The 25574-nt window shown below is 64.1% G+C and overlaps 1 protein-coding gene across 24 annotated transcripts in view; it reads left to right on the forward strand.

The window, feature by feature from the left end:
* MCF2L (MCF.2 cell line derived transforming sequence like) overlaps positions 1-25574 on the forward strand; it is a 91270-nt gene that overhangs the window by 55321 nt on the left and 10375 nt on the right. For 23 of the 24 annotated variants that reach the window (XR_003037595.2, XM_059892327.1, XM_025000180.2 and 20 more), the window contains 18 exons: positions 6639-6729; positions 12062-12181; positions 13830-13946; positions 14325-14474; positions 14911-15035; positions 15284-15398; positions 16362-16481; positions 16739-16930; positions 17306-17497; positions 17838-17997; positions 18646-18719; positions 19793-19866; positions 21100-21166; positions 21665-21780; positions 22865-22934; positions 23950-24042; positions 24192-24284; positions 24721-24846. Coding sequence is in view for 23 of the 24 variants with exons in the window: in XM_059892327.1 (XP_059748310.1) it covers positions 6639-6729; positions 12062-12181; positions 13830-13946; positions 14325-14474; positions 14911-15035; positions 15284-15398; positions 16362-16481; positions 16739-16930; positions 17306-17497; positions 17838-17997; positions 18646-18719; positions 19793-19866; positions 21100-21166; positions 21665-21780; positions 22865-22934; positions 23950-24042; positions 24192-24284; positions 24721-24846 (2095 nt within the window). In the remaining variant the exon portion in view is untranslated. Of the gene's footprint in view, positions 1-6024; positions 6204-6638; positions 6730-12061; positions 12182-13829; positions 13947-14324; positions 14475-14910; positions 15036-15283; positions 15399-16361; positions 16482-16738; positions 16931-17305; positions 17498-17837; positions 17998-18645; positions 18720-19792; positions 19867-21099; positions 21167-21664; positions 21781-22864; positions 22935-23949; positions 24043-24191; positions 24285-24720; positions 24847-25574 lie in introns of those variants that run through there. The other variant, XM_059892341.1, reaches the window with a different exon arrangement.

Consider the following 25574-nt stretch of genomic DNA (forward strand, 5'->3'; position numbering starts at 1 on the left):
TCCCTGTGGGCACAGGTGCACACCCGTGCAGATGCACACAGGAACACACATGCACACTCATATGCAGGGTCACAGTGTTGCCAACACTGAGATGGCAGGTTTCTGGCTTTTCTCTGAAGGACCCACTTAGCTGCCCTGCAGGATCCCTGGGGGCCCCCAATACCTGCCCGCCATGTTTGGAAGATAACATCTAAGGGTCACCTTCCTGCACACCTGCTGCCCCTCCCTAGCCTGGGAACCACAGGCCTGGGTCCCAGATGACTTGAGGCTGATAAGGATGTGGACTTTCTGTGGACCCGGCTCAGATCACCCCACTGCTGGAGACAGAGGAGCCTCACCCAGGTGGTTTTCGTGGTGGGCCACTCCAAGGAGAGGTTCACGCACACAGGTCACCGCCACACAGGCATGAGTGTGCTCACCACATGTGTGTACACACTGGTACAGGGGTGCATGCACACCCCACGTGTGTACACACAGGCATATGTATGCTCACCACACGTGCACAGATACAGGTGTACACATGCTCACACATGTGTGTACACACAGGTACAGGGGTGCATGCATGCACCAAATGTGTGTACACACTGGGGAACATGTGCTCACCGCACATGTGCACACATAGGTACGTGTGTGTGTGTACTCACCACAGGTACACACAGGTGTGTGTGCACTCACCACACACACATGCACACACAGGCATGCATCACACACCACACACACGTATGCTCATACATGCATAGGAGTGAGTGTATACTGCACACCTGTGCGCACACACCACACACGAGCATGCAGACCACACACATGCACACATGTCCCCACACGCAGTTTGTGTGGGCTGCATGACAGAAATGCAGGGCGCTTGTGGAAGGAGCAGGGTTTAAGTGCTGTTCTTAAGCTCCAGCCCTGTGTTCGGGCCACGCCTCATGCAGAGTCCTGCAGCCAGGCTGCTCCCCACCCCATGTGGCCGCTGGGCTGCCCCATCAAGCTCACTAAGCTGTAGATCAGCTGGCCTTCAGCCCCTGGCAGCACCTCACTTCTTGCTGTGGCTGTGACGTCCACGTGAATTTTCGGTTGATTTTTGCACATAAAGACAGAAAACATGTGAACGCGTCCCGAACACCCCAGACATCTGTGGACTGGCAGTAGCTCTCACCCTCCCCACAGGAAACCACAGGGAGCGTCTGGCTGCGTCCCTGTGCACATCTCCTGAAACCAGACTGCACACGCGTGCCGTCCCAGCCCCTTGCTGTCGATGGCCTGTGGTGGGCGCCCTGCCTGTCCTTCTACAGCTGCCTCTGGTGTGGATGGACCGGGCACTGAGCCCCAGCTGGGGCCACCCTCAGCTTCCTGCCATCAGAGCGGCCTTGCTCCCCGTCAGGCGGGTGGGGAGCTCTGCTGTAGCCGCCCTCAGGCCCTCGGGCTCACGAAAGAAGCAAGTGAAGACCATTCTCACTGCCACCCGTGGCCGGCCCCAGCCCGTTGGCCCGTGTGTCTGAAGCTCAGGGTCCCCTCCCCACGGGGCAGCCTCTCCCCACGGGCTGTCTCTCCGTCTTCCCGATCTCGTTCTCCTGGGGAGCCAGGGGCCACCCGTCTCAGCCTGCTTTCTGTCTTGTCATCTTTTTTCTGTCACTGCTGTCCAGTGTCATTTAACTTGAAAAATTAAAGTTAAATAACATAAAAGTTCAGCTCCCGGCCCAGGCTGGCCGTCCTTCAGTTCCCAGGGGCCGGGGCTGCCGTATTGTGCAGTGCAAGTGTGGGCTGTCCCTCCCCGGGGGATACGCAGCTGTGACGTGCTGGTGTCCAGCTCAGGGCGGCCGACCCTGCCCTTCACCTGTGGGAGGAGGACGAGACCCGCCCGGGAGGAGGGGGCTCGCTCTGTGCTGCGTGAGGGGCGTGGGGAGCCCCTCCCTGGGGAGCCCAGGCTGACCGAGCACCCTGTGCACACAGTGGGGCTATGCACCCGGAGGCTGCCTCGGCTGGGGTTTCAGCTCCGGGAGGAGGGAGGTGCCTGAGCAGCTCCAGCGAGGACCGCGGCTGGGCCCAGGACCCACTCGGAGGGCATGGGCGGACGGGCCAGCCCCGACCTGGAGCCTGCACACAAAACAGGTAACACGGATCCCGGAGGGTCCTCAGGGGAGTCTGGCTTCCAGAGGGGCGCCAGGCTTATGCCCTCACGGGAGCAGTCACTCCGGTTACAAAGAGGTGGTCCAGAGTGTGTGTGTTTAATGTATTTTTGGAATCTATGTGCTTGGTGGCGGAGAAGGCAATGGCACCCCACTCCAGTACTCTTACCTGGAAAATCCATGGATGGAGGAGCCTGGTAGGCTGCAGTCCATGGGGTCGCAAAGAGTCAGACCCTACTGAGCAACTTCACTTTCACTTTTCACTTTCATGCATTGGAGAAGGAAATGGCAACCCACTCCAGTGTTCTCGCCTGGAGAATCCCAGGGACCGGGGAGCCTGGTGGGCTGCCGTCTGTGGGGTCGCGCAGAGTCAGACATGACTGAAGCGACTTAGCAGCAGCAGCAGCAGCATGTGCTTGCTGGGATTTCTCCCCCACCTCGTGGCTCAGATAGTAAAGAATCTGCCTGCAGTGTAGGAGACCTGGGTTTGATCCCTGGGCTGGGAAGATCCCCTGGAGCAGGAAATGGCCACCCACCCCAGTATTCTAGCCTGGAGACGCCCATGGACCGGGGAGCCTGGCGGGCTGCAGTCCTTGGGCTCGCAGAGTTGGACACAGCTGAGCACCCGCTGGGCCGTGGGGGGTCGCGGCAGTTTGTGCGCCCGGGACGCCTGCCCCATCCTGCTGTGCCCGGCGCGCGTCTGACCCTGACGGCTGCAGAGCCTGAGGGTGGGTGCGGTGCTGTCATCGCATGGGGAGCTTTGTGAAAGGTCCGAGGCTTTTCTTGCCGTCGAGCTCTGACAAGCTGACCAGCAGGAAGAGCCTGCTGCACGAGTGGTGCTTAACGGGGCAGCTTTGAGTTGGGAGGACGGAGGAGAGGCGGCCAGAACCAGGGCTGGGCCTGAGCGCTGTGGCCCTACCCCACGGCCCCGCGCCCAGACCCGGCGGGCGAACCCAGGCCCAGTACAGGGCCCAGCCACGTCTCTGTGACGTTCGCAGCCTCCCAGACCCTGTCCAAGGGTGGGATGGAGAGAGAGAGAGAGACGGGCAAAGCAGTGTGGTTGGGGCAGGGGGGCCTGCGAGTCGGACTGTGTCTCACCCGCCCCAGCCCCCGCCCCGCCTGGCCCCATCTCCTCCCCATCCTCTCCCCATCACCCCAATCCCCGGCCTGGCTCACCCATCCCCTCCCCGCCCACCCCCGCCCCCTGGCTGGCCCAGTCCCCAGGACCCATCTGCTCATCCAGGGCCCCTCTGGGAGGCCAGAGCTTCCCTCCCACAGGCCCTGGGGACCCACTTCCTTGACTCCTGTCTGCACCTGCCAGGCCTGATCTGAGACAGATGCCAGCCTGCCCGCATCTCCTGCCATCCCCTCCCACAAGGGCCCACTAGGCCCCCCAGCCACACTGCTGGGCTTGCTTCCCCGCCCCAGCGCCAGGCTGAGCGGGCCCATGTCCACGTGGCCCCAGGAACACTGACCCTCCCCCGGGTCGAGGCCCGCCGGGAGCCCTGTGGGCGGGGGTGAGGCCGGGCTGGGCCCAGAGTCTCCGAGTCTCCGCCCGACCCTGCTCTGTGATGTGTCAGGTATGTGAACAGGGCCTGGAGCTGGGCAGGGAGATGCGGGGACCTCAGGCCTGGTCTCAAGGCCGCCCTTGGGCTGCTCAGCCGCGAGCGGGAGGTCTGAGCGCAGCTGGCCGTGCCCGGGTCCCCCGAGGAGTTAGCAGGCCTGGGGTGCTAGAGGGGACCCCCGGGCACGCGTGGCTCCCAGAACCAGAGCCTGCGAGACCGCTCTGCCTGTTGGACTGTTTGGGCCAAAAGCGACTCATCAGCCTCACTCGGCGGCCCCTCCGAGCGGCCGTCAGGAGGCTGCGGGTTACGTCTGTGTGTGTGCACGCCCGCGTGTGCCTGGGTCCGGGGGCTCGTCCACGTGGCTGCAGCTTCCGGGTTATTTGCTCCAGTTTCCTCGTCTGCTGCCTTCAGCGCAGTCCGCCCCAGGCCTGGAGCCCAGGGACCCCGGGGGACCTGCCTTTTCAGTGACCAAGCATGGGCCGCCCACCCTCTCTCCTGGGCGCGTGAGGTCATAGACAGGCCCTTCTGTGGGCACAGGGTGGTGGATGGGCCCCGGGGGCTGGGCCCGGGCTCCTGGGGGCAGGGCAGGCCACGCAGCCTGGCTCTAGGGCTCTAGTCCTAGGGGTGGAAGGGGCCGCGGGGGGGCCCCGGGTCCTCACATGAGGCTCCTCCTGCTGCGTCTGGCGGTGGAGCCATGGTGGAGACGAGACTGGGCTGGGAGAACCCACTCGTGGCGTCGAGCCAGGTCCTGGGGTGGGGCCTCTTTGCCGTCTGCTTCTGGGGCCAGGCCCCCTGAAAGGAAGGACCCTGCCTGGCCTGACACAATCCCAGGTGGGCGGGACGGAGGGGCTGCTCTGCCCTGCACGGCGGATGCTGTCTGGACGGGGAGCCAGCCCATGGGCGTCCCGTCTGTGCTCACCAGCTGCATGACTGGGCAAATGACTTGTCTGTCTGAGCCTCCGTCCGTGGCTCTGGCTGTCTCTGGGTCATTACGAGGGTTGACAGAGGCACAGTCTAAGCTTTGGTGCAGGGCCCATGGGTGGGAGGGGCCCGTCCCTCAGGCTGCCCCACCAGCCCCTGCTGGGCAGTGGCCAGGTGACCACAGAGCTCGGGTCTGTGTGTTTCCTAAACCAGGAAGTTGAGCTGCCTGCTCCACACCTGCTGGCCTAAAACCTGCCCTCCAGGGCACGTGTTCGTGAATCCGGTAGGTTCCTTACATTCCCCTGAAGCGGCTGTTTTCAAAGGCGCCTTCGCCTCTCCGCTGCCTCTGTTGTCAGTGCTGGTCATGATGCTGGCGTGTGCGTTGTGGGCGCAGCAGGAGGCTCTGATGTCACGGAGTCTTTACCGTCTGGCGTTCAAACGCACAGAGCGAGTTAAAGACCCAAGGGACTGGGCGGTGGGGGGCAGCTGGGACGTGCGAGTGAGGCAGGAGGTAGAGTGGAGGCCTCGGGCCGTGGCCCCCAGCCCGTGGCCAGGCCGCCCGCCCTGCCTGTTTCTAAAAGGAACAGGCCGTCGGCACAGGGGCCGCAGAGGAGACATTGCGGACCCAGGAGGAGTGGGGCCACGGGGCAGCTGGTCAGAGGCGGGCGCTGCAGACACAGGCTGTGCAGAAGTGCTGGTCGTCAGGGCGCAGCCTGTGACTTGTCCCCCCAGAGGAGAGGGGCCACTGGGGGTGGGCAGTCTCAGCAGAAGACCCTAACCCACACAGGTGTGCACACCTGCACAGGCGTGCACGCACCTACACAGGAGCGCCTGCTCCTGCACAGGCGTGCACGCACCTACACAGGAACGCCTGCTCCTGCACAGGCGTGCACGCACCTACACAGGAACGCCTGCTCCTGCACGGGAGTGCATGTACCCTCGCAGGAGCGCCTGCTCCTGTACGGGAGTGCACGGTCCCACACAGGAGTGCCTGCTCCTGTATGGGAGCGCATGTACCCTCACAGGAGCGCCTGCTCCTGCACGGGAGTGCACGGTCCCACACAGGTGTGCAGGCACAGGTGTGCATACCCACACAGGTGTGACTGTGTCTCTGTCCCTGCTCTGAGATCAGGGAGGTTTGGGCTGTTTCAGCTCTCATCGTGTTACATAAGGTTTGCAGCAGGCAGAGTACCGCCACGGCCACATAATTTATATGTATTCCATGTATTTCTGGGTTTTATTTAAGCACGGCTGTGGCTCCCGGGTATGTGCAGAGACTTGGCAATCAGCGCTCCAGTTGGAGCCTAGGCCTGCGCTCTCAGTCCTTCGCGGGATTGGCTGGCGGGCGCTGCTGCCCACGCCGGCTGGCAGGGCTGGGGGCGGGTCGTCCCGCAGAATCGCCTCCGGGTCGGCAGTGACTCAGGCGCGTCAGGCTGAGCGGGATGGGCTGTCGTTCCCTGCCTCAGCATCTTTCTCACGGATGCTGCCCCTGCGAGAAGCCGCCTCTCCTCTCCCATCTCCATCGGATGCTTGCGCACTGCCGGGCGCCGCAGGGGGCTCTCCCCAAGCTGCAGCCGTGCCATCAGCCTAGACGGTGATTGTAGACCGTGGATGAGCCGGGGGGACCAGATGCTGGGGCTGACGTAACCCCCGGGCGCAGGCTCCCTGTGACGGGCTCACTGGCGCGTCCACGTGGAGGGAAGCTGCTGGGCTCCGGGTGGAGTAGCTGGGCTCTGGGACGGAGGGGCCTGGCCCGCCTCTCTGCACTGCGAGCTGGGTGGTGTCAGGGCGGGAAGTAACACGGCGCTGGTCTGTCCACCGCGGTCGGAGCGAGCCCTGTGAAGGAGGTGCCCGGCGAGCTCGGGGCAGCGCCGCAGGCGGCTCCGTCCTGCCCTGGCCGCGGTGCTGGGTGGAGCAGCAGCGATGTGAGGGTCTCAGGGGCGGCCATTCACCCCGAGCTCTTCCCGGAGACGTGCTGCAGCCACAGCCAGACCTCCGGGTGCGTGCTGACCGCGCCCTCTCGTTTCAGCCTGCAGGACGCTGGCATCGGGTTCATCCTGGTCATAGACCGCAGGCAGGACAGATGGACCTCGGTCAAGGCGTCCATCCTGAGAATAGCGGTAAGTGTCGGTGTCGTTGCCGGGCCAGCGACCTCCACGCCTTCTCCAGGCAGGGGACATGGCCTTTCCTGCCCAGTGGCGCTTTGGGTCCTGGCTGGGGCTGCATACACGGTGGGGCCCAAGGCCGAGGTGGACTCCAGCTGGGGCCTGGGCAGGGCCAGCGCACACCTCCCTGGGCTCCTCGAGCTGCTCAGGCACGTGTGTGTGTGCATGTGCACACACGTGCACGCGCATGTTGTGCGCATTGTGCATACGTGTACAAGTGTGTGCGTGTGTGTGCGTGCGTGTACTTCTGTGCACCTGTTGTGTGCAACTACTCACGTGGGTTAGCTCTCAGGGGCTGTGTTATACCTTGAAAACAATGTCACTTTCGGTTTGTGTCTGACCCTGAGCGTGTGAGCGCCTGAGTGACCTACGGGGTGGCCGTTCTCGAGGGTGACGAGTGTGTCACAGGGACCTTTAGGCTGCGGGTGTGGGGTTATGTTGACTAGCTTTTCCTGTGTTGTTTTCTCCTTCCAAACGGGCTGTTTCTTCTTTAGTCTCGTGACCGAGTCAGGTTATCAGCCGTCATCCTTGGTGACCCTCGTGGCCACTGGAGGCCTCCAGTCTGCAGACCATGGCTGCCCTTCAGGGCAGAAGAACCACTGCCTGCAGCGCGGGGCGGTTTTTAGCCATGGGATAGCTGGAGAGGGCGGTGCAGCCAGCAGAGAGCCCGCTCTTATTTTTGGCGCTGGCTTCCACCCCCGCTCAAGCTGGGTAGAGAGGTGGGGAGCGCTTCTCCCTGCAGACAGGAAGGAAAGTGTGCTTGTCTGCGGCAGAGCGGCCCGGAGCGCCTGCGCTGGGGTCCGGGCTGCAACTCTGCGCTCTCCCGACCCCATGGGTGACCCGCCCCCAGGCCCTTGTTCTGCGTCCTGCGCTGGCCCCTTTGAGGCTGCTGTGCTGGGGTCAGGGGGCGGAAGATCCGACTCCTCCTCCCAGTGCTCGGGCCCCGCTCCGAGGCTCACCACTGGAGGTCCTGGTGCTCACCTGTCCCGGTGCCAGCCCAGCCTCGTCCTCCTGACACGTCGTCTCCCTCCCCACCTCCCTCCCCGCGCCGGCCACACACCCTCCACATTGTCGTGTACCTGAAACTGGTCTAAACTCGGGAGGTCTCAGAAGAGTACAGTCGTGTGTAGACGTCACCGTCAGCTCTCCCGTGCCTTTGAGTCCTCAGCAGCTCACGGGACTGTGCACCACCAGCCGATCGCCAGTGTGTCCCTTTCACCGCTTTAAGTTTTAATGTGGGTTTGCACATGGGTGTCGCCTGCCCGGCCAGATGAAGGACTAAACTGTAAGAGCCAGTGGGTCAGGTGACAGGACTTCCTAGACGATTCCGGAATCAGCAAGGTAGTCCCGGGCTGGATGGCAGCGGGTCTCGTCGACTGTGCTGCTGTTTTGAGAGGTTACACGGTTAGACCCACGTTTCAGGTCTAGCGATCGCCCAGGTCTCCTGCGTGCGTCTGTCTCACCGGTGTGCGTCTCGGACGGGCACTGGTATGCACGGGCGTCAGTCAGCTGCTTCTCGGGGGGATGTGCCTCCAGACCTCAGGTCCGTGCCGTTCCCTGCCCCTGGGGTGCCCTCCCCCGGGGGCGGGGTGGCTCCCACTGCGCCCTCCGCAGCCCCCAGCGCCCCCCCCAGAGCAGCTCTCGCTCAGGCCCGGCCTGGCCTCCCCTCCCGGCGGGGCACCCTCCCTCTCTGCACACCGCGGTCCCTCGAGGTCAGGGCCAGCCTTGTCCATCTTCGTGTGGCCGACAACCCATCCCGGGCCCTCGGCGCGACAAGAGCCTTGTAAATACCTCTCCAGCTAATCAGCCACTCCAGGTCAGTTAGCAAGGCTGATCAAAGGCAGGATTGTTTGCTAAGAAACAGACAAATCACTTTTAATAACAGTCCCTGAGGTCCCCAGCGAGCCAGCAGGATGGCACAGGGCAGACCAGCTGTCGGTTGCGCTCTCCTGCGGCCGAATGGGAACATGGTCTTCTTCAGCGAGCTGATAATCAGGTGAACTTCCGAAGAGAGCTGGTGCATCTTTAAAACTTTGTTTTGTGAGAATCATAACTGATTTTTGCACCGATTCTGACAGCATTAAAAATGTAGGTTTGTTTCTGTAAGCCTTACAGTTACCCAGTATTGCTCTGGAAACCCCAGAAGAGAACATTTTCCAGCAAAATTGTCAAAAATTCTCGATCAACTCCAGTGCTTTTTCTTACAAGAATTTACTGATTGTAGTAATGCCAGAAGTCCTGTTTATGTGTTCAGCACATTTATTGAGACGCTGATGTGTGCCTGGCGTGGTGGGCGGTGCTGCGGATCCACGGGGAAGCAAGAACCCTGTAGACAAGCAGGCTGCAGGCGGCTGACCCTGTGACCAGGTGCCGGACCTGGCAGGGCGCCGGATGAGGCCACGGGGGCGGGGACACTGCAGGCCCCACCTTGCTGCTCCCGGGGCCCCTGTTCCCGCCCCACCCCGAGCCAGCTTTCGGGTCCATCTCCTCCCTGGCTCCGCAGGGGGTGGGCAGAGCTGGCACACTGGCGCCATCCCCCGCCGTACACCTATCTGGACTGCCAGCCCTGCCAGGCTATGCTTCATCCAAGGTGGGTTAGGGGAGAGACCACCCAGCATCTGCTGGGACCCCTGGGCCAGAGCCCACGAGGAGAGCCCTGGGCCGGAGCCCGTGAGGGGACCCCTGCAGGCTCTAGCGCTCCAGCCTGGACGGCCACACTTTGCTGCCAGTGGCCAACTGTGTCTGGCCGCTCGAGTGAGCCTGGGTGCTTACATAACCGCTGAAATCCAGGCTGTTTTAAGCCGCCTTGTGTGCTCTCTCGTGAGCTGCATGTTCTCGCCTTCGGGGCGCTCTTTCTCCTTGTTTGGATGCCTTCAACTCGGCTTGGAAAATACGACATTGGAGGGTCCACAGTCCGGTGTCCCTAAGCTCAGACCTGCCGTGTCCCCACCGAGGGCAGAGCCCACCGCAACTCTGAGCTGGCCTGCTCCGGGGCTGACACGGGGCCACATGGTCCTGCCCACGGTGCCCAGCGGGGCTGCTCCAGGGCTGACATGGGGCCACGCAGTCCTGCCCACGGCGCCCAGCAGGCCTGCTTTGAGGCTGACACGGGGCCACGCAGTCCTGCCCACGGCGCCCAGTGGGGCTGCTCCGGGGCTGACATGGGGGCCACGCGGTCCTGCCTTCCAGGGCTGTGACTGGGGACTGCGGGGCAGACGCGCCCGGGGCCACAGGAGGTGTGACACGGGAAGGGGACTGGCAGGCAGGAGGTCAGGTGGCCAGGCCGGAGGCACAGCTTGGGGTTGTGGGGGTGACCAGTGGGGTGTGACCAGCGGGGAGTCCTGGCGTGCAGAGCCTCTGGGGGAGGAAGAGGAGGGCCTGGGGGGAGGCGGGGTTTGGGGACCTCCCAGGCCCCAGGTGGCTACGGGTGGAGCAGAGCATCCCTGAGCAGATGTCCAGCCCATGCGTGACTCTCAGGGCTGAAACTCGGGGCAGGGGCCAGGAACCCTGGCAAGCCCTGGCAAGGGGAGCTCGCGCTCCAACGTGGGGGTCTGAGCAGGAGAGGGCAGCAAGGTCCAGCCTGAAGAGACGTCTTGTTTGGAGCCTGGACAATGCAGCGGTGCCCCTGGGGAGACACGGAGGCTGCGGGGAGTCAGGGGTCCCCAGAGACGGTGGGAGGGCGGCCCCTGAGGCGTGGGCTTCAGGGACATGCTGGCTGGGCCCTCAGACATGGAGCCCGCCCCAGGCTTCTGTGACGCCCCTGACGTGCCGGCGGGGGCCTGGGCGAGGAGGCCAGGAAGGGCATGCCTGCGAGCCACATCGGGCAGCCCAGGGGTCAGGGGCCCCTGTGGGCCATGCTCAGGACCTGGGGTGTGTGGGCAGGTGTGGGTCGTCTCCAGATGTCCTGGGCAGGGGCCCGTCCTGACTGCAGACAGCTCAGGAGGGTCCCAGAGCTTCCACGTGGGAGAGAGGGGCGGCATCATGTCCGGGCGAGGCAGGAGAGGAGCCGCAGGACGCTGGCCGTGTCTGTGCCCGGGGGCACTGCCCACCTGCCCCGTGCCAGGGGCGGCCCTGTGGCCTCTCCTCGCTTCCCTCTCATGGGAGGGGCTTACTTTCAGACAGAGGCCAGGGGACCGGGCACCGGGCACCGGGCCTGGGCTGACCAAGCGGCCGTCACGGGTGTAGAGCTGGGTGTGAATGCTGTGGGCGGCAGGGAGCTCGGCCCGGCCCGGCGAGGACGGTGCCCCATTCCCCCCATTGCCGACGGGAACCCGGGGCGCAGAGGGCGGCTCGTCCGGGGCCAGACGCCCCGCACACAGAGCTCAGATGCACGTGCAAGTCAGTTCGTGCCCGTGTGTGCGGGCCTGCCCTGGGTGTGAGCGCCGGCCCTGGGTGTGAGCGCCTGCGCCTGGGTGTGAGCGCCTGCCCTGGGTGTGAGCTCGCGTCTCCTTTCTCTGTCGTGTGTGTGTGTGTGTGTGTGTCTGTTTTCACGCCACCGGTGTCCTAGTTTCTGGGGACCATCGTAACAGACACCACAGACCACAGCAGGGCTCAGATGGCAGGGCCTCCTGTCTCCCCATCTGGATGGGGAGTCTGAGCCGGCTGGACCCTCTGCAGCTGCGAGGAGGTCTGTGTGTGCCCCCCAATGGCCTCTGGAGACCCTCGGCCAGTGGAAGCACCCCCATCTGCTTCCACCCCACACGCGTCCTCTGTGGGTCTCGATGTCCAAATGTCACCTTTACGGGGCATGTCCGGTCAGGGCCCACCCTGACGACCTCATCCTGACTCGGTCACCTCTGTGAGGACCCTAAAGCCATTCTGAGGTGCTGGGGGCTTGGACTCCAAAATAAGAGTGTGGGGACGCATGACTCAGCCAGAAGGGAAGGCCAAAGCTCTTCCTGCAGTTGCTGTTTTAAGTTTGTATTGAAGTCGATTTATAACGTCATGTTGGTTTCAGATGCACATCAAAGGGATTCAGTTACGCGTATGTATGAGTACGTGTATCTTTACGTTCTCTTCCTTTGCAGGTTATTACAAGGCATTGAGCGTAGTTCCCCGAAAGGTCAGAGCTTTTGACCTTTAAGACCACAAGCCATGTAACACAGTTGTTCCAAGCAGTGTGGCTGTTCTTCTCCGTGAGGGGTGGCGATGCTCTGAGTGCAGTGTCTGTACCCAGCTCCGCCCCGGGCTGGCGCTGGCGTGGGGGAGGCACCCAGTCCTCTCTGTGGGGCCGCGGGCTGCTATGGGCATGTGGACCCCAGACGGAGAGCGGTCTGTGTCCCTGCAGGCATCCTTCCCCGCAAACCTGCAGCTCGTCCTCGTCCTGCGGCCAACCGGGTTCTTCCAGAGGACACTCTCCGACCTCGCCTTCAGGTTCAACAGAGATGACTTTAAGATGAAGGTGCCGGTAAGTGCCCACCTCCTGTGGGGAGCGCCCACTCTGCCCAGGGCACAGGGCGGGGAAGTGGGTGTGAGTGACCCCCCGGCTGCGGCAGGACTCTGCTTCACCTCCTCACTCCAGCCGGCACGGGGCAGCCCCGGCAGCTGCCGGCTGTCCTCGGAAAGCCAAGGCTGTGTGGATCCCTTAGAGGCTGCTCACCCGGGAAGCTGCATTCCCTTGGGGAGGTCAGGCCATGTCGAGTCAGGTGCTGGGAGGGGCTGCCGGCAGAGGACCTTGGGAGCACAGGGGCTCGTGCCCGGCACCTCGTGACCTCCCCAGCAGGACCTGCCAGGTTGCTCTTGAAACCTGAGCACCCCAGTGTGGGCCATCGTCCCCGAGGTCGGCTCTCCTGCGTCGACGGAGGGCCTTCACCGGCCAGGGCCCAGGGGTGCAGCCCCCAGGCTTTGGAGGGAAATGGGTGCGCCCATCTCTGTAGCATCAAAAAGCCTCAGTTTCTGACACCGAGGGCAGGGGTCTCCACCCTGAGTACAGTGGTCGCCCTGCACCCGGCCACGTGGGACCAAGCCCATGAGTTCTCAGAAGCCAGGTTCACAGGATCCATCGCCCACGACGCCCCTTCCCCGGCCCGTCTCAGTCACCCTTCGATACTCAGGAAGCGCCGTCCGGGGAGGGCGGCTGCTGCAGTGGGTCCATGTTGGTGCCCTGGGCCTGTGCTGACTCAGCACTGGGCAGAAAACGTTAAGAGGGCTGGTGGGCTCCAGCCTTTTCCATGGTGGTTCAGTTGACACAGAGCAGATGGAAATCACAGAAGAGCCTTAAGTCCTTGGATAGCTGACCGACCCGTCTCCACTCCTATTGGCGTGAATCAGGGTGTTCTGGGCGAACGGCCTTGCTGGACGGCGAAGAGAGACTGGATGTCTCTGCTGAAAGCTGGCACCGTAGCCTGTTCTTAAGAGAAGATGACATCTCAGTCAAGAGTCTCAACGTGGGCCCCCGGATGGCTGGGTGGGCGGTCCTCTGAGGTCTTAGCGGCACCCTGTCCCCTCCACCCGCCCCCACATGGAGACAGTCAGTGTTGACCTGGGGCGTGTTGGATGGCCCCTTGGCCTGGAGCAGACTCAGTGGTTAATAAAACATGAGGTGGTGTCCAGTGGCACAGGGACTGAGCCTCCAGGACCTCGGCAGCAGCGCCTGACAGTTTGCAAAGCAAAGGTGGTATTTTTATCCAAAGTTCATGGATGCAGTGACCTCAGAAGGGCAAGAGCAAGACAGGAGACAAAACCCTCCCAGGTGGAAGAGCCCCCAGGCCCCTGTTCTCCACGATAGCCATGCCCGGTGCCTGCCTCCGCCCCCGTGCAGCCTGCTGGGTTTTGCTGGGAATGCAGACAGATGGGCAGCTTTGGAATCTGTGTGGCTCCATGAACACGCAGGCCCCCTCACCCATCAGATGCCCCATGTCAGCAGAGTGCCCGGCTCTGTCCAGGCCTTTGCTTATTCCCAACGGCTATCATCTGCTGGGACCGTGCACCCATTTCATGGATGGGAGAGCTGAGGCCCAGGGAGCGTTGCACCGTGCCTGCCGTGGGAGGAGCTGGGAGGCCCCTCCATCCGGGTCTGCGGGGCAGTCTGCTCACAGGTGGTCTCGTCCCCCCAGGTCATAATGCTGAGCTCAGTCCCAGAACTACACGGCTACATCGACAAGTCCCAGCTGACGGAGGACCTGGGTGGGACGCTGGCCTACTGCCACTCCAGGTGGCTCCGCCATCGCACAGTGAGTCCCCCACCCCCGATGGCCCCAGGCCGCCCAGCCGCGCGGCCTCCGCCTGCTCCAAGGACCTGGTGCCGTTTCCCGAGCTTTCTCCCTGAGCATGAGCCGACGGTCTCAGTGGACCTCGGCATCTGAAGGAGAAACGTGAGTCCTGTCGGGAGTGGCTTTCTGGGGCTCAGGAGCACGGGGACAGAGAAAAGCTCCAGCTGGGTTCTTGGCATCACCCTCAGGCAGGTGCAGAGCCCACGTCTGTGCAGGAGCTGAGGCTGAGGCTGGGGCTGAGGCTGGGGGGCCTCCCGAGGGGCTGGGCTGCAGCCTGGCTTTCAAGCCCAGGAGGGCGCAGTGCACAGGCTTTGGGCTGACGGTCTCCCCCCAACATAGGCCATCGAGAGCTTCGCCCTCCTGGTCAAGCAGACGGCGCAGATGCTGCAGACCTTTGGGACCGAGCTGGCCGAGACGGAGCTGCCCAATGACGTGCAGTCCACGAGCTCCGTGCTCCTCGCCCACACGGAGAAGAAGGACAGAGCCAAGGTGTGTGTGGGAGATGGCGGGAGGCGGGAGCCGACCCGGATGGCTGAGCTGACCAGCAGCCACAGCATACACTGGCCTCTTGATGAACATGACGGGGTCGGCTGAGGCGGCCGCACACTGTGGGCTCCCCGACCCACTGATGGTCCTTGGGTGCCCCCATGAGAGCCCCCAGCTCCCTCTGAACACGGAGCAGACACATGGGGCCCCGGTTTCCTGTTACTCCTGCTCGCTGCCTGGGAGACCCGTAACCCTACCCCGCCCGCTCACCGCACCGGTGCCTCCCAGCACCCCCTCCCGGGGGCACCGGGTGGGAGGGCAGCAGAGGGTCTGGGGGGGGCAGGCGGGGTTTGTTGCGGTGCCTTCTGACCCCTCGGGGCCCCACCCAGGGCCAAATCTGGGGCTGGTGGCCTGGATGACGAGCCTGGACGTCCCACAGGAGGATATGAGGCTGGCGCTTGTCGAGGGGCGGCGCGTCCTGGAGAGCATCCACGAGCCACTGGCCCGGAGCCCAGATCAGAGCCCCAACCAGGACCAACTGGACAGTCAGAGCACCGTGCACAGGTGAGGCGGGGAGACACGCAGCCCGGCCACGCCCTCCACCATGCAGAGGGAGGCTGGGCTCTGGGGGGACATGGGGCCCCGCCCCCAGCGTGCCCTCCACCGTGCGGAAATGAGGCCAGGCTCTGGGGAGACACACAGGACCCCCAACGCGTCCTCTCCAATGAGGAGGGCGGACCAGCCCCCGCCGCTTGGCACTGCCAGGAGGGGCCTCACGGTTCCACACCAGCGTGGCTGCCGCCCTTCCCCAGGCTCCTGGCCCAGCTGAACGAGACCGAGGCCGCCTTTGACGAGTTCTGGGCAAAACATCAGCAAAAACTGGAGCAGTGCCTGCAGCTCCGGCATTTCGAGCAGGACTTCCGAGAGGTGAGCGGCCTGGGGGGCTGCAGGGGGGCCCTGGCGTGGGTGATGTGTCCCATGGGAACCACTCACGGCCTCGAGGAGCCGGGGGTCTGGTTGGAACCTCAGTGCCGATGGTACATCCTTCCAGACGGGATTCCCAGCCGTTTACCCTCCTGCTTCACAGTTGTCCTAGCTGTTCCAGTTCCTTCGCCTCCCGTGTAAATGTCAGATGACCTGATCTGTGTCTCCGAGAAAGTCCCACTGGGTTTTGTCAGGAATTGTGTTGAACTTGTGCCTCGCTCTGGGGAGAGGCGGCACTTGACTGCACTGACTGTTCCGTCAGTAAACGCCTCTGTCTGCCCATCTGTTTAGATTTTCTTCGGTGTCAGCGCGTGTCATTTGCGCGAGCTCAGCATGTGTTTGGTTGGGTTTACATGTACACGTTTCATTTTTTAAGCAACCGTAGACGGTGTCACGCTTTCTCTTCCGGTGTCTTGTGTGTGCTGTGCTGTCTGTAGAGACACAACAGACTGTTGAGTACTTATCTTGTGCCCTGAAACCTTGCCGAGCTCAATCCAGGCACTGTTTGGTAGCGTTTCCACACAGACCATCAGGCCACGTGCAGACGGAAACGGCTTGATCTCCTCCTCCTCTGTCTGCGTGTCTCTGTGTCTGTTCTTTGTCTGCCCTGGTGCCCTGGAGCGTCCACCACTGGGATCACAGTGGCGAGAGGGGACGGCCCTCCCTGTGGGGCGCGGTCTCCGGGGAAGGTGTCCGTCACCAGTGTTACACCTGGGGTGTTGGCAGGAGGGTTCTGTGGATGTCCTCTCCAGATCAAGGAAGTTTCCCTCTAGTCCCCCTTCCGAGGGGAGGCCTGGGCCCTTTCCCCTCCCTGAAGCCAGTTTCCACGGCAGCCCCTCCGTCCCCCAGCTGTGGCCTTCCCACTGATCTCACTGCATGGCCTCTCACCCCGCTGCCCCGTCTCAGGTCAAATCGGCCCTGGACGTGCTGGCCCAGAAGGTCACGACTTTCACCGACGTGGGCAACAGCCTGGCACACGTGCAGCACCTCCTGAAGGACCTGACCAGCTTCGAGGAGAAGTCCAGTGTAAGCGTGGACGTGGGCGGCGGGACCGTGGGGACACCACGCCCCAGTGTCACCACCCCACCCCGCGACCCCAAGCCTGCCCCTGCCGACCCCCTGCTCACCCCGAGCCCACCCCCACCGACCCCCAGCCCGCCCCCAACCCACCCACAGCCTGCCCCTGCCGACCCCCAGCCTGCCCCCAGCCCGCCCCCGCCGACCCAGAAGCAGGAGGTGCTCTCTGCCCCGAGAAGCTGAGCTGGTCTCTGGCGGCCTTGTAGGCCGCCGTGCAGCGGGCCCGCACGCTGTCCCAGGAGGGTGAGCGGCTCATCGAGCACAAGCACTATGCCGTGGACTCCATCCGCCCCAAGTGTCACGAGCTCCGCCACCTGTGCGACCAGTTCGCGGCCGACGTGGAGCGGAGGAGGGGGCTGCTGGGCAAGTCGCTGGAGCTGCACGGCCTCCTGGAGGCGGTAGGCCCGACCCCCAACCCTGACCCCGCCCCTGGTCCTGCAGGGCCAGACCACAGGTGCTGGGTGGACAGTGGCCCCCGGCCTCCCGAGGGCTCCTCCTGAGACCCAGACGGTCCCGCACCAACACTGGTGATTCAAGGACTCACCTGCCACAAAAAACCCAGAGGCAACCATCCAGCCAGTTCCCTGCACTTTGTCCGCGGTGTGGCTGCGTCCCATCCTGGGCAAGGCCCCTGGTTTCAGGCCCGTGTCCTGGGAGCCCTCTAGACCTGGCAGGACCTGCGTGCTTTGTCCTGTGGATGGTCTCAGAGCACAGCGGTCGGCGGGCCGCCTGAGACACCAGAGCAGCCTCCAAGGTGCCTTCTCCCCCCGCAGTCCATGAAGTGGTGTGACGAGGGCATCTACCTGCTGGCATCGCAGCCTGTGGACAAGTGCCAGTCCCAGGATGGCGCAGAGGCCGCCCTCCAGGAGCTCGAGAGGTTTCTGGAGACGGGGGCAGAAAATAAGATCCAGGAGCTCAGCAAGATCTTCCAGGACTACGAGCCCATCCTCACCAAAGACCTGCTGGTGAGGGGACAAATCCCTGGGCACTCGGGAGGCACAGGGCGGGGGCATTTCAGGACGGATGCTGTGCCCCTCCCTTCCCACCCCACGGGGGTCCCTGCTTCCCAGCAGGACCTGTGCTCCATGCCCTGGCCACCCTCTGGGCCCCGCTTCCACCAGCCTCTGGACGCGGCTGGACCCCGACTGCTCGCTCCTGCCAGCTGTCCACAGACCCCCGCCAGCCACCTCCTCCCTTGGCACCCCAGCCCCCCCCAGGGCCGAGCGGGGCCCACGGGCGTCACGGTGACACTCGGAGCACCACTGCGATGTCCTGCTGAGTCCAGCATGCCATCCCCTTCCACAGGAGCATGTGCAGAGGGTCTTCCAGAAGCAGGAGAGCGTGGAGGAGATGTTCCACCGCAGGCAGGCCAGCCTCAAGAAGCTGGCGGCCAAGCAGACTCGGCCCGTGCAGCCCGTGGCCCCCCGGCCGGAAGCACTCACCAAGTCGCCCTGCCCCTCCCCAGGTTCGAGCAGCACCTCTCACCCCAGGGAATGCCCCCTTCCGTCCAGCCCATTGTGTAAATAAAGCTTTATTGGCACTTGGGCCCCTCCCTCGGTCCCTCTCGGCCATGCTGCTCCCGTTGTGGTGGCTGGGCCGGGTCCACCGTGGCTCCGAGGGCCTTGCCTGGGCTTGTCCCGGCCGTCTGTCCTCAGCGCCGTAGCTGGAATGGTTTTCCCCTTGTGTGGCTCGGCCCTCCACCCCTGAAACCTCCTGGTTCCCCAGGCGCATCCCCTCTGGAAGGCAGGGCTGGGCCCTTCCTGTCACCTCCTGTCCCCAAAACACACAGCTTCAGCAGCCAGCATGGCTCCTGCCGTTTTTTGCAGCCCTGGCCAGTGTTGCCTGTCCACGCCAAGAGCCTCTGAGCCCAGCTCGTGGGCCCATTCAGACTCCAGGCACAAAGTTCTTCCCTGTCACTGGGAGCCGGGCCCCGCTGCGAATGGCGAGCCCATGGGGCTCCCGGCCCGTCTCCCACTGCCTCCTTCATGTTCCTGTGCTTCCCTCCTCGACTCTGGGCTGCTCTCGGCATTTGCTCGGTATCCCTGCACACGCGTTCCATCTCTAGGCCGAGAGATGCGAGGTCGCTCCCCTCCTTCTCTCCTTCCTAATCCAGGCATCCGGAGGGGTTCTGAGAACCACAGTTCCGAGGGCAGTGCACTCCGGAGGGGGCCCTACAGGAGGGCCAAGGTGAGCCCCGGTCGCGGCCCCACCCCTACTCCGCGGCACCGCCCCTCACTCCTCTGTCCCCGCCTCCACCCCTCAGCCCCACACACCTTGGCCACGCCCCTCGCCCCGCCCCGGCCCTCACTCCCATGCCTCCCCCGCCCTCTCCCCTCCAGGCTCTCATGCCCCGCCCCCTCACTCCCGGCCCTGCCTTGCTCCCTCACTCCTCAACCCTGCCCCCTCACCTCCCGGCCCCGCCCCCACTCTCCTGCCTCCCCCCGCCCTCTCCCCTCCAGGTCCTCCTGCCCCGCCCCCTAACTCTCTGCCTGGCTCCCTCACTCCCCAGCCCCGCCCCTCTCCCTGCCATTCTCCCTTATTCCTCAGCCCCGCCCCCTAGCTCTCCCGCCCTCTCTCCTCCAGGCCTTCCTGACCCCGCCCCTCACTCCCCTGACCCCGCCCCTCACTCCCCGCCCCGACCCCACTCCTCCGCCTCCCCCGCCCTCTCCCCTCCAGGTCCTCCTGCCCCACCTCTTCACTCTCCCTGCCGCTCCCTCACTCCTCAGCCCCACCCCCTCACTCCCCAGCCCCGCCCTCTCCCCTCCAGGTCCTCCTGCCCCGCCCCCTCACTCTCCCTGCCTGGCTCCCTCACTCCCCGGCCCCGCCCCTCTCCCTGCCGTTCTCCCATATTCCTCAGCCCTGCCCCCTCGCTCCCCCGCCCTCTCTCCTCCAGGCCTTCCTGACCCCGCCCCTCACTCCCCTGACCCCGCCCCTCACTCCCCGCTCCCACTCCCCCGCCCTCTCCCCTCCTGGTCCTCCTGCCCCACCTCCTCACTCTCCCTGCCGCTCCCTCACTCCCCAGCCCCGCCCTCTCCCCTCCTTGCCCTCCTGACCCCGCCCCTCTGCCCCCAGCCCCGCCCCCTCACTACCCGACCCTACCCCAACTTCCCCGCCTTCTCTGGGCCCTCTCCCCTCCTGCTCCACCCTCGGGACCTCCTGTCCTCCCCAGAGGGACCAGGAGGTCAGGCTCTGGAGCCGGGCCTTAGGCCTCACCTTCTGTCTCTGAAAGTGCGCTGCTTGGCCGGCTTCTCTCTTCGCAGAGTGAGGTGAGCGAGGGCCGGCAGGGCCGTGGCGGCTCCACGGGGGACGAGGAGAGCCTGGCCGTCCTGCGGAGGTGGGTGGCTGCCTCCCTGGCCACTCCGAGGGGGAGCGCAGCCCACCGGGATCTCAGCCCCCACCCCGCCCCCCGAGAGGGTCTGCACGCCGAGGAGCAGAGGTGGCCGAACCCCCGCCCCCGGGAGGAGCAGCTCAGAGCAGAGCTGACCTCGAGGGTCACTTGGCGGGTGCTGGTGTCCCTCTGCGTGCTCCTCAGGAAGGCCACGTTTGCCCCCACCTGGCTGGCGGCCCTGGGGCTTGAAGCAGGGACATTCTCCCTCCCTGAGCCCAGGAGACATGACTCGGGGGCACGGCCCTGACTCTCAGGCCACATGTGCAGGGCCAGCCTTGGACCCGCCCCCGCCAGCCCTGCCCACAGCCTTTCCTGACTCCGGCTCCACTGGGTGCTGGGCGTCACTCGTCTTTCTTGGCTCCCCTCACCGTCTCTTCCTGCACCCTTCCACTCTGTGGAGGGTCTGCTCGGCCCACAGCCCCCCTCGCCCCACACACTGCCCCCCCTGCCAGGATAGCACCTGTATAGACATGCCCTTGGCCACCAAACTCTGGACTTCACTGGAAGGCCCTGCCCATGTCCCTACTCTAGTGGTGGTCACTCTCCCACAGACCCCCCCCACCCCTGCCCCTGGGACTGCCCTCGGCCCTCCTGTCTACTCAGAGAAACTGCCCAGGCTCCACGCTGCCCTCCATCCACGGGGACAGCCTCCTCGCCAGTCCACACTACGCTCTGCCCCGGCGGCCAGGGAGCCCGAGCCTTTTCTCCACGCCCCTCGCCGCCCTGTGTGGAGGATGGGCACTTAGAACCGCACAGGGCCTGGCGACGGGCTAGCCGTCATCTGCTCATGGTCCCAACCCAAGCTCTGTTTTCGGCTTAAAAATGGGAATCTTGGTCATAGGCAGTTAAAAGGTGATCCTGGTCCACAAAGCGAGGTCTGGCCCGCCCGTTTGCCAGCCCGTGCCCTCCTGGGCGTCCCTAACCTGACAGCACATAGCAGGGCCCCAGAGGTCACACAGGCCCACTTCTTGTGGGAGGCTGGGGGGGCCGTGGAGCAGGGTCCTCTCCTGGAGGGGTCTGGGCAGGGGACTTGGAACTGTGGCCTGGGAGTGGGGAGGCCTGGGGGTCGGGGACTTGGAACTGTGCGTGGTCTGGGAGTCGGGGCTCCTTTGGAGGTGGCCCGTGGTAGCTGGGAGGCAGTGGGAAGCAGCTCGTGCATGAGAGCACGCCCGCCCACAGGCATGTGATGAAGGAGCTTCTGGACACAGAGCGGGTCTACGTGGAGGAGCTGCTGTGCGTCCTGGAGGTGAGGGTGGTCTCGTCCTACAACAGCCCTGCTGAGCCAGCCAGGAGCTGGAAACCCATCGGCTGTCCATCCTCGGGACCAGGGCATGTGGACGCAGGCACAGCTGCACTGGGATGTGTTTGCAGGAAGAGGGAGAGGCTATTGCCTAGGGATGGCGGAGGGCCTTCTGGGTGCGGGGACTCTCTGCCCCAGGGTCTGGGCTGTGGTCACGAGGGTGCGGGCACAGAGATAATCCGCCAGAACGCAAGTGTAAGCTTTGTCCCCTTCGTAGGAGATGTGCCTGAGTTTAGAAAGGTTGAAAGGTGAAGAAATGGATGGAGGCCCCCCCCACACACACACAAAAATAAGTAACTGATGCTGCTTGTAACTCATATTTCTGCGCTTGTGTTTCCGGAATGAGTTCGAGTAGATTTGATTCCTAAATCTGAGCAGCATTACTTCCCCACTTGGTGGTGTCGTGGAGCCCACCTCCGGCGCTGACCGCTCCCCCCTCCGCAGGGCTACGCCGCGGAGATGGACAACCCGTTAATGACTCATCTCATCTCCACTGGCCTTCAGAACAAGAAGGACATCCTGTTTGGAAACATGGAAGAAATTTACCACTTTCATAACAGGTTGGGCCTTCCCTTGGGTGGCTGGAGGCCCTGCCTGCCGGAGCTTTGCTGGAGGAGAGCCTTTCCTCCTGTCAAGGGGTTAAGCAGATGGGCAGCAGGCTCAGACGGGACGAGCCCAGGGTAGACCCCGAGCGGCAGGGAGCTACAAAGGGGCCGCGCGCCCATAGGGCCAAGCCCGTTCCCATAAGGGATGGGCACAGCGCACTCTCCTTTCTGCCCATCCCCGCTTCGTGGGAGGGCCAATGGCCTCTGTGTGGCTTTGGGGAGACGTGGGCAGTCCTTCTGGGGCCACTCACCCTCAGCGGTCTCAGGGGCTCGTGGGAAGTTGAATAGTGATGCAGAGGGAATCAGATGGGGGCAGAAGCCTGTGGTCCTGAGGAAGGTTGCCGTGCACGGGTCCCTCCAGCATGCCCGGGGACAGGCCCGTGGCTGTGGGATCAGCCCCATCTCCCTGGATGCTGGGGGCACTAGGACTTCTGTCTGACCACATGCTTTTGCCCCTGTCCGTAGCCTCCATCACCTGCAGCTTGTAAAGGAAGCAGCGGGTTTCAGGTGCACCTCCCTGAGAGGTTAGGGTAAGCAGGGGGCCTGGGCTGTCCCATCGTTCCGCATCCCAGGCCCTGGCTCACAGCCGCCCTCTGTGCCAGGATTTACCTGATAGACGCATGGAAGTTGGAAGCCCAGACAAAAACTCAGCCCAGGCTCAGGGTCAGCACCATAGGGTGGAGGTTCCTGAGGGCAGGACCCTTGAATCTGCAGAAAACCCACTGAGCACTTGGGGCTGCTGGGCCTCAAGAGGCCCCATCTGCTGCTACGGCCCCTCGGTCTGTGTCCATGTTCTCCAGAAACAAGGCGTCCCCACGGGGCCACGGCTGCATGTCCCTGAGCGTTCGGTGCAGTCAGGACCCTGGGAGGGACAGGCGTGGGCTGCAGGCCCTGAAGTCAGACGGCGCGTGCCTGCTTACGGTCTCAGGCACCGTCCAGAGTTGGGATAGGCGTTTGGAAAAGAACATCTAATACTTGGTGACGCTGCCGTCATATTCTGGCTATGTTCACGTGACCTGGCACACACTTCCTCATCTAGGATATTCCTGAGGGAGCTGGAGAACTACACGGACTGCCCGGAGCTGGTTGGCAGGTGCTTTCTGGAGCGGGTGCGTGCTTCTCAAACGTGTCCTTCTGCAGGCCTGACACCTTGAAGTTGCTCCTTAAAGCCACAGTGGCTCTAAGTTCTGTCATGGTCCCCATCTGGCCAACCGAGATTACAAGGACAGATGTTTCCAGTTTGGCTGAGATGCCGTGATGCTTTTCGTTAGGGCCGGAAGAGCACAGTTTCCCTAAAGCCCAGTAACTAGCTCAAAAAAGAGAGACCTAGGACCCCAGCTTTGAGAGCCGGCAGAATCGCAGGGCATCGGAGTTCTGGGCGCGAGTGCGGCGTGCTGACTGTCCTTGCCGGCGTTAGTTCCCTGCTGGTCCCTAGCACACCAGCTGACCCTGGGTGGTCATGCGTGCTCTGAGGTATCAGTCACAGATGCAGGACCAGCAGTGGGCTGGGGGCCGTGCACAGGCTCTGGGAGCAGGAGGATGGGATGCAGGATGCTGTCCCTGGTGACCCTGACCCAGCAGCACGCAGGCGCAGGCAGGAGCCGGCGCCGGGGCAGAAGAGGCAGAGGAGCCCTGTTTGTGCTGCTCTCAGTCTGGCGCACCTCCCGGTGCTGAGACCTGGGGTGGGGAGTGTCACCAGCATCGGCCCCCCCGGGGACCGAGGGGCAGTGCAGGTGCTCAGGCCGCGCCCCCGACCTGTGGAACGCGGGCCTCAGTGGGGGCGGCAGTTACCGTTCATCAGCCCGCCGGCGTCCTGACCCCCATGCACGTGCAGCTGAGTCCTTCACAAAGTCTGTGTTGGTCCTGTGTCTATTTGTCTGTTCCCTGAGACCAAAGACGGCCACACGGACCAAATGTTTCTAAGAGAGGTGCCAGGACTAGGGCAGCCCTGAGATGGAGCTTCTGGGCTGCTGTCACCTGGCTGACCGGCCACAGCCGTGGTATCTGAAACAGAGAGGGGGCCCGGAGTTGGGCTGGCCCAGGGAACCGGGAGTCCCCACCCAGAGGGCTGTGACTCGGAGGTGGGCTCCGTGACCCCCATGACGCGGCCCCGCTCCCTGGCAGATGGAGGAGTTCCAGATCTACGAGAAGTACTGTCAGAACAAGCCGCGCTCCGAGAGCCTGTGGAGACAGTGCTCCGACTGCCCCTTCTTCCAGGTGTGTCCCAGCCGTGCCGGCTGTCCTCAAACGCTGAGCTTGGGGCGAGGGCGGCAGCCGTCTTAAGGAGGTTGTGGTGGGGATGGTCCTCCACAGGCTGACGCTCCCAGGGAGGGTGACAGCCGTCTAAGGGGGTGTGGTGGGTGCAGGAGTGCCAGAAGAAGCTGGACCACAAGCTGAGCCTGGACTCCTACCTGCTGAAGCCAGTCCAGAGGATCACCAAGTACCAGCTGCTGCTGAAGGTGAGAGGCCGGGCATCCCCTGGAGCCCCTCCGCCCCCCGCCTGGCCTGATGCCCCCTCCCCGGAGCCTGGCTCTGGTCTGGCCACCCTCCCAGCCGCATACCACACAGTGGCAGTCGCCCCAGCCCATCCCTGAGCTCCGTGGTCTCTGGACACTTTCCTCCCATGTCTGCGGGGCCCTGGCTCCCCACACGCCTTTGTGAGAGCCTCCCGTGCACTGCCTGTCATCAGGGGCCGGGGTCGGGGACACAGGCAGGCAAGACCATCCCCCAACCCTGCATCTAGGCGGGGGGTGAGTGCCCCAGGGCACATTGGTCTTCCCCCACCAGTGACAACCGCACAGGAGCCACACCCTTGTCCCAGGGCGTCCCAGCCGCTCCCCCAGGGGTGGGGCTCAGAGTCCAGACGGGCAGTGACCCCCCCCCGCGCCCCACCAGGAGATGCTTAAATACAGCAAGAGTTGCGAGGGGGCGGAGGACCTGCAGGAGGCCCTGAGCTCCATCCTGGGCATCCTCAAGGCCGTGAACGACTCCATGCACCTGATCGCCATCACCGGCTACGAGGTGAGGCTCCGCCCACCCTGCCAGCCTGGGGCGGGGCCTGAGGGGCCCATCACGGGCAGGGGGGGCGGCCTGCACGCAGGTCACCCAGAATCCCGTGCGCGCCGCCCTGCTGGCGGGAGCCCAGGACGTTCCCACCCCAGGGCGCGTCTCAGCCGGCGGGCTCGGGCACCACCCCTCCTGGCCCTCCCCTTCTCGCCCAGGCAGCGCCTGACAGCGGGATGCCGCCCCTCCACCCGCCACGCGCTCAGGCCGTTCCCTGGTTCCTCTCCGCTTTGTAAATCCCTCCAGCACTCGCCCTCTCTTTGCTTTTCCCTTTAATCACCTTTCTTTTTGGAGCAGTTCTGGGTTCATGGCGAAATGTAAGGGAGCACACAGGCCTCCCCACGCCCCGGGTGCACATCGGCCCCCACAGCGCCCCCTCCCGTCGCAGTCGGCGCCCGTCACAGCCGACGGGTCCCCGCTGACCCTTCACCCAGGGTCCACAGCGCACGTCGGGGTCACGCTCTGGGTTTGGACAAGTGGGTGACCAGCGTCCACCATGATAGCGTCCCACAGAGCAGTTCCCTGCCCCAAACATCCCCTGTTCGTCCCCGCGACCCCTGACCTTCCCAGTGTTGGCGGTTGGGCCCCACGGGCCACAGCCCGGCTCCCAGACAGGCCTTCTGCTTGGCTGCGTCCGAGGCCTCAGGCCCACGCTGGCGTTCATCGGGCCTCCTTCCGCCCCTCAG

The sequence above is a fragment of the Bos taurus genome, chromosome 12 (assembly GCF_002263795.3).
Source record: "Bos taurus isolate L1 Dominette 01449 registration number 42190680 breed Hereford chromosome 12, ARS-UCD2.0, whole genome shotgun sequence".
Lineage (NCBI taxonomy): Eukaryota > Metazoa > Chordata > Mammalia > Artiodactyla > Bovidae > Bos > Bos taurus.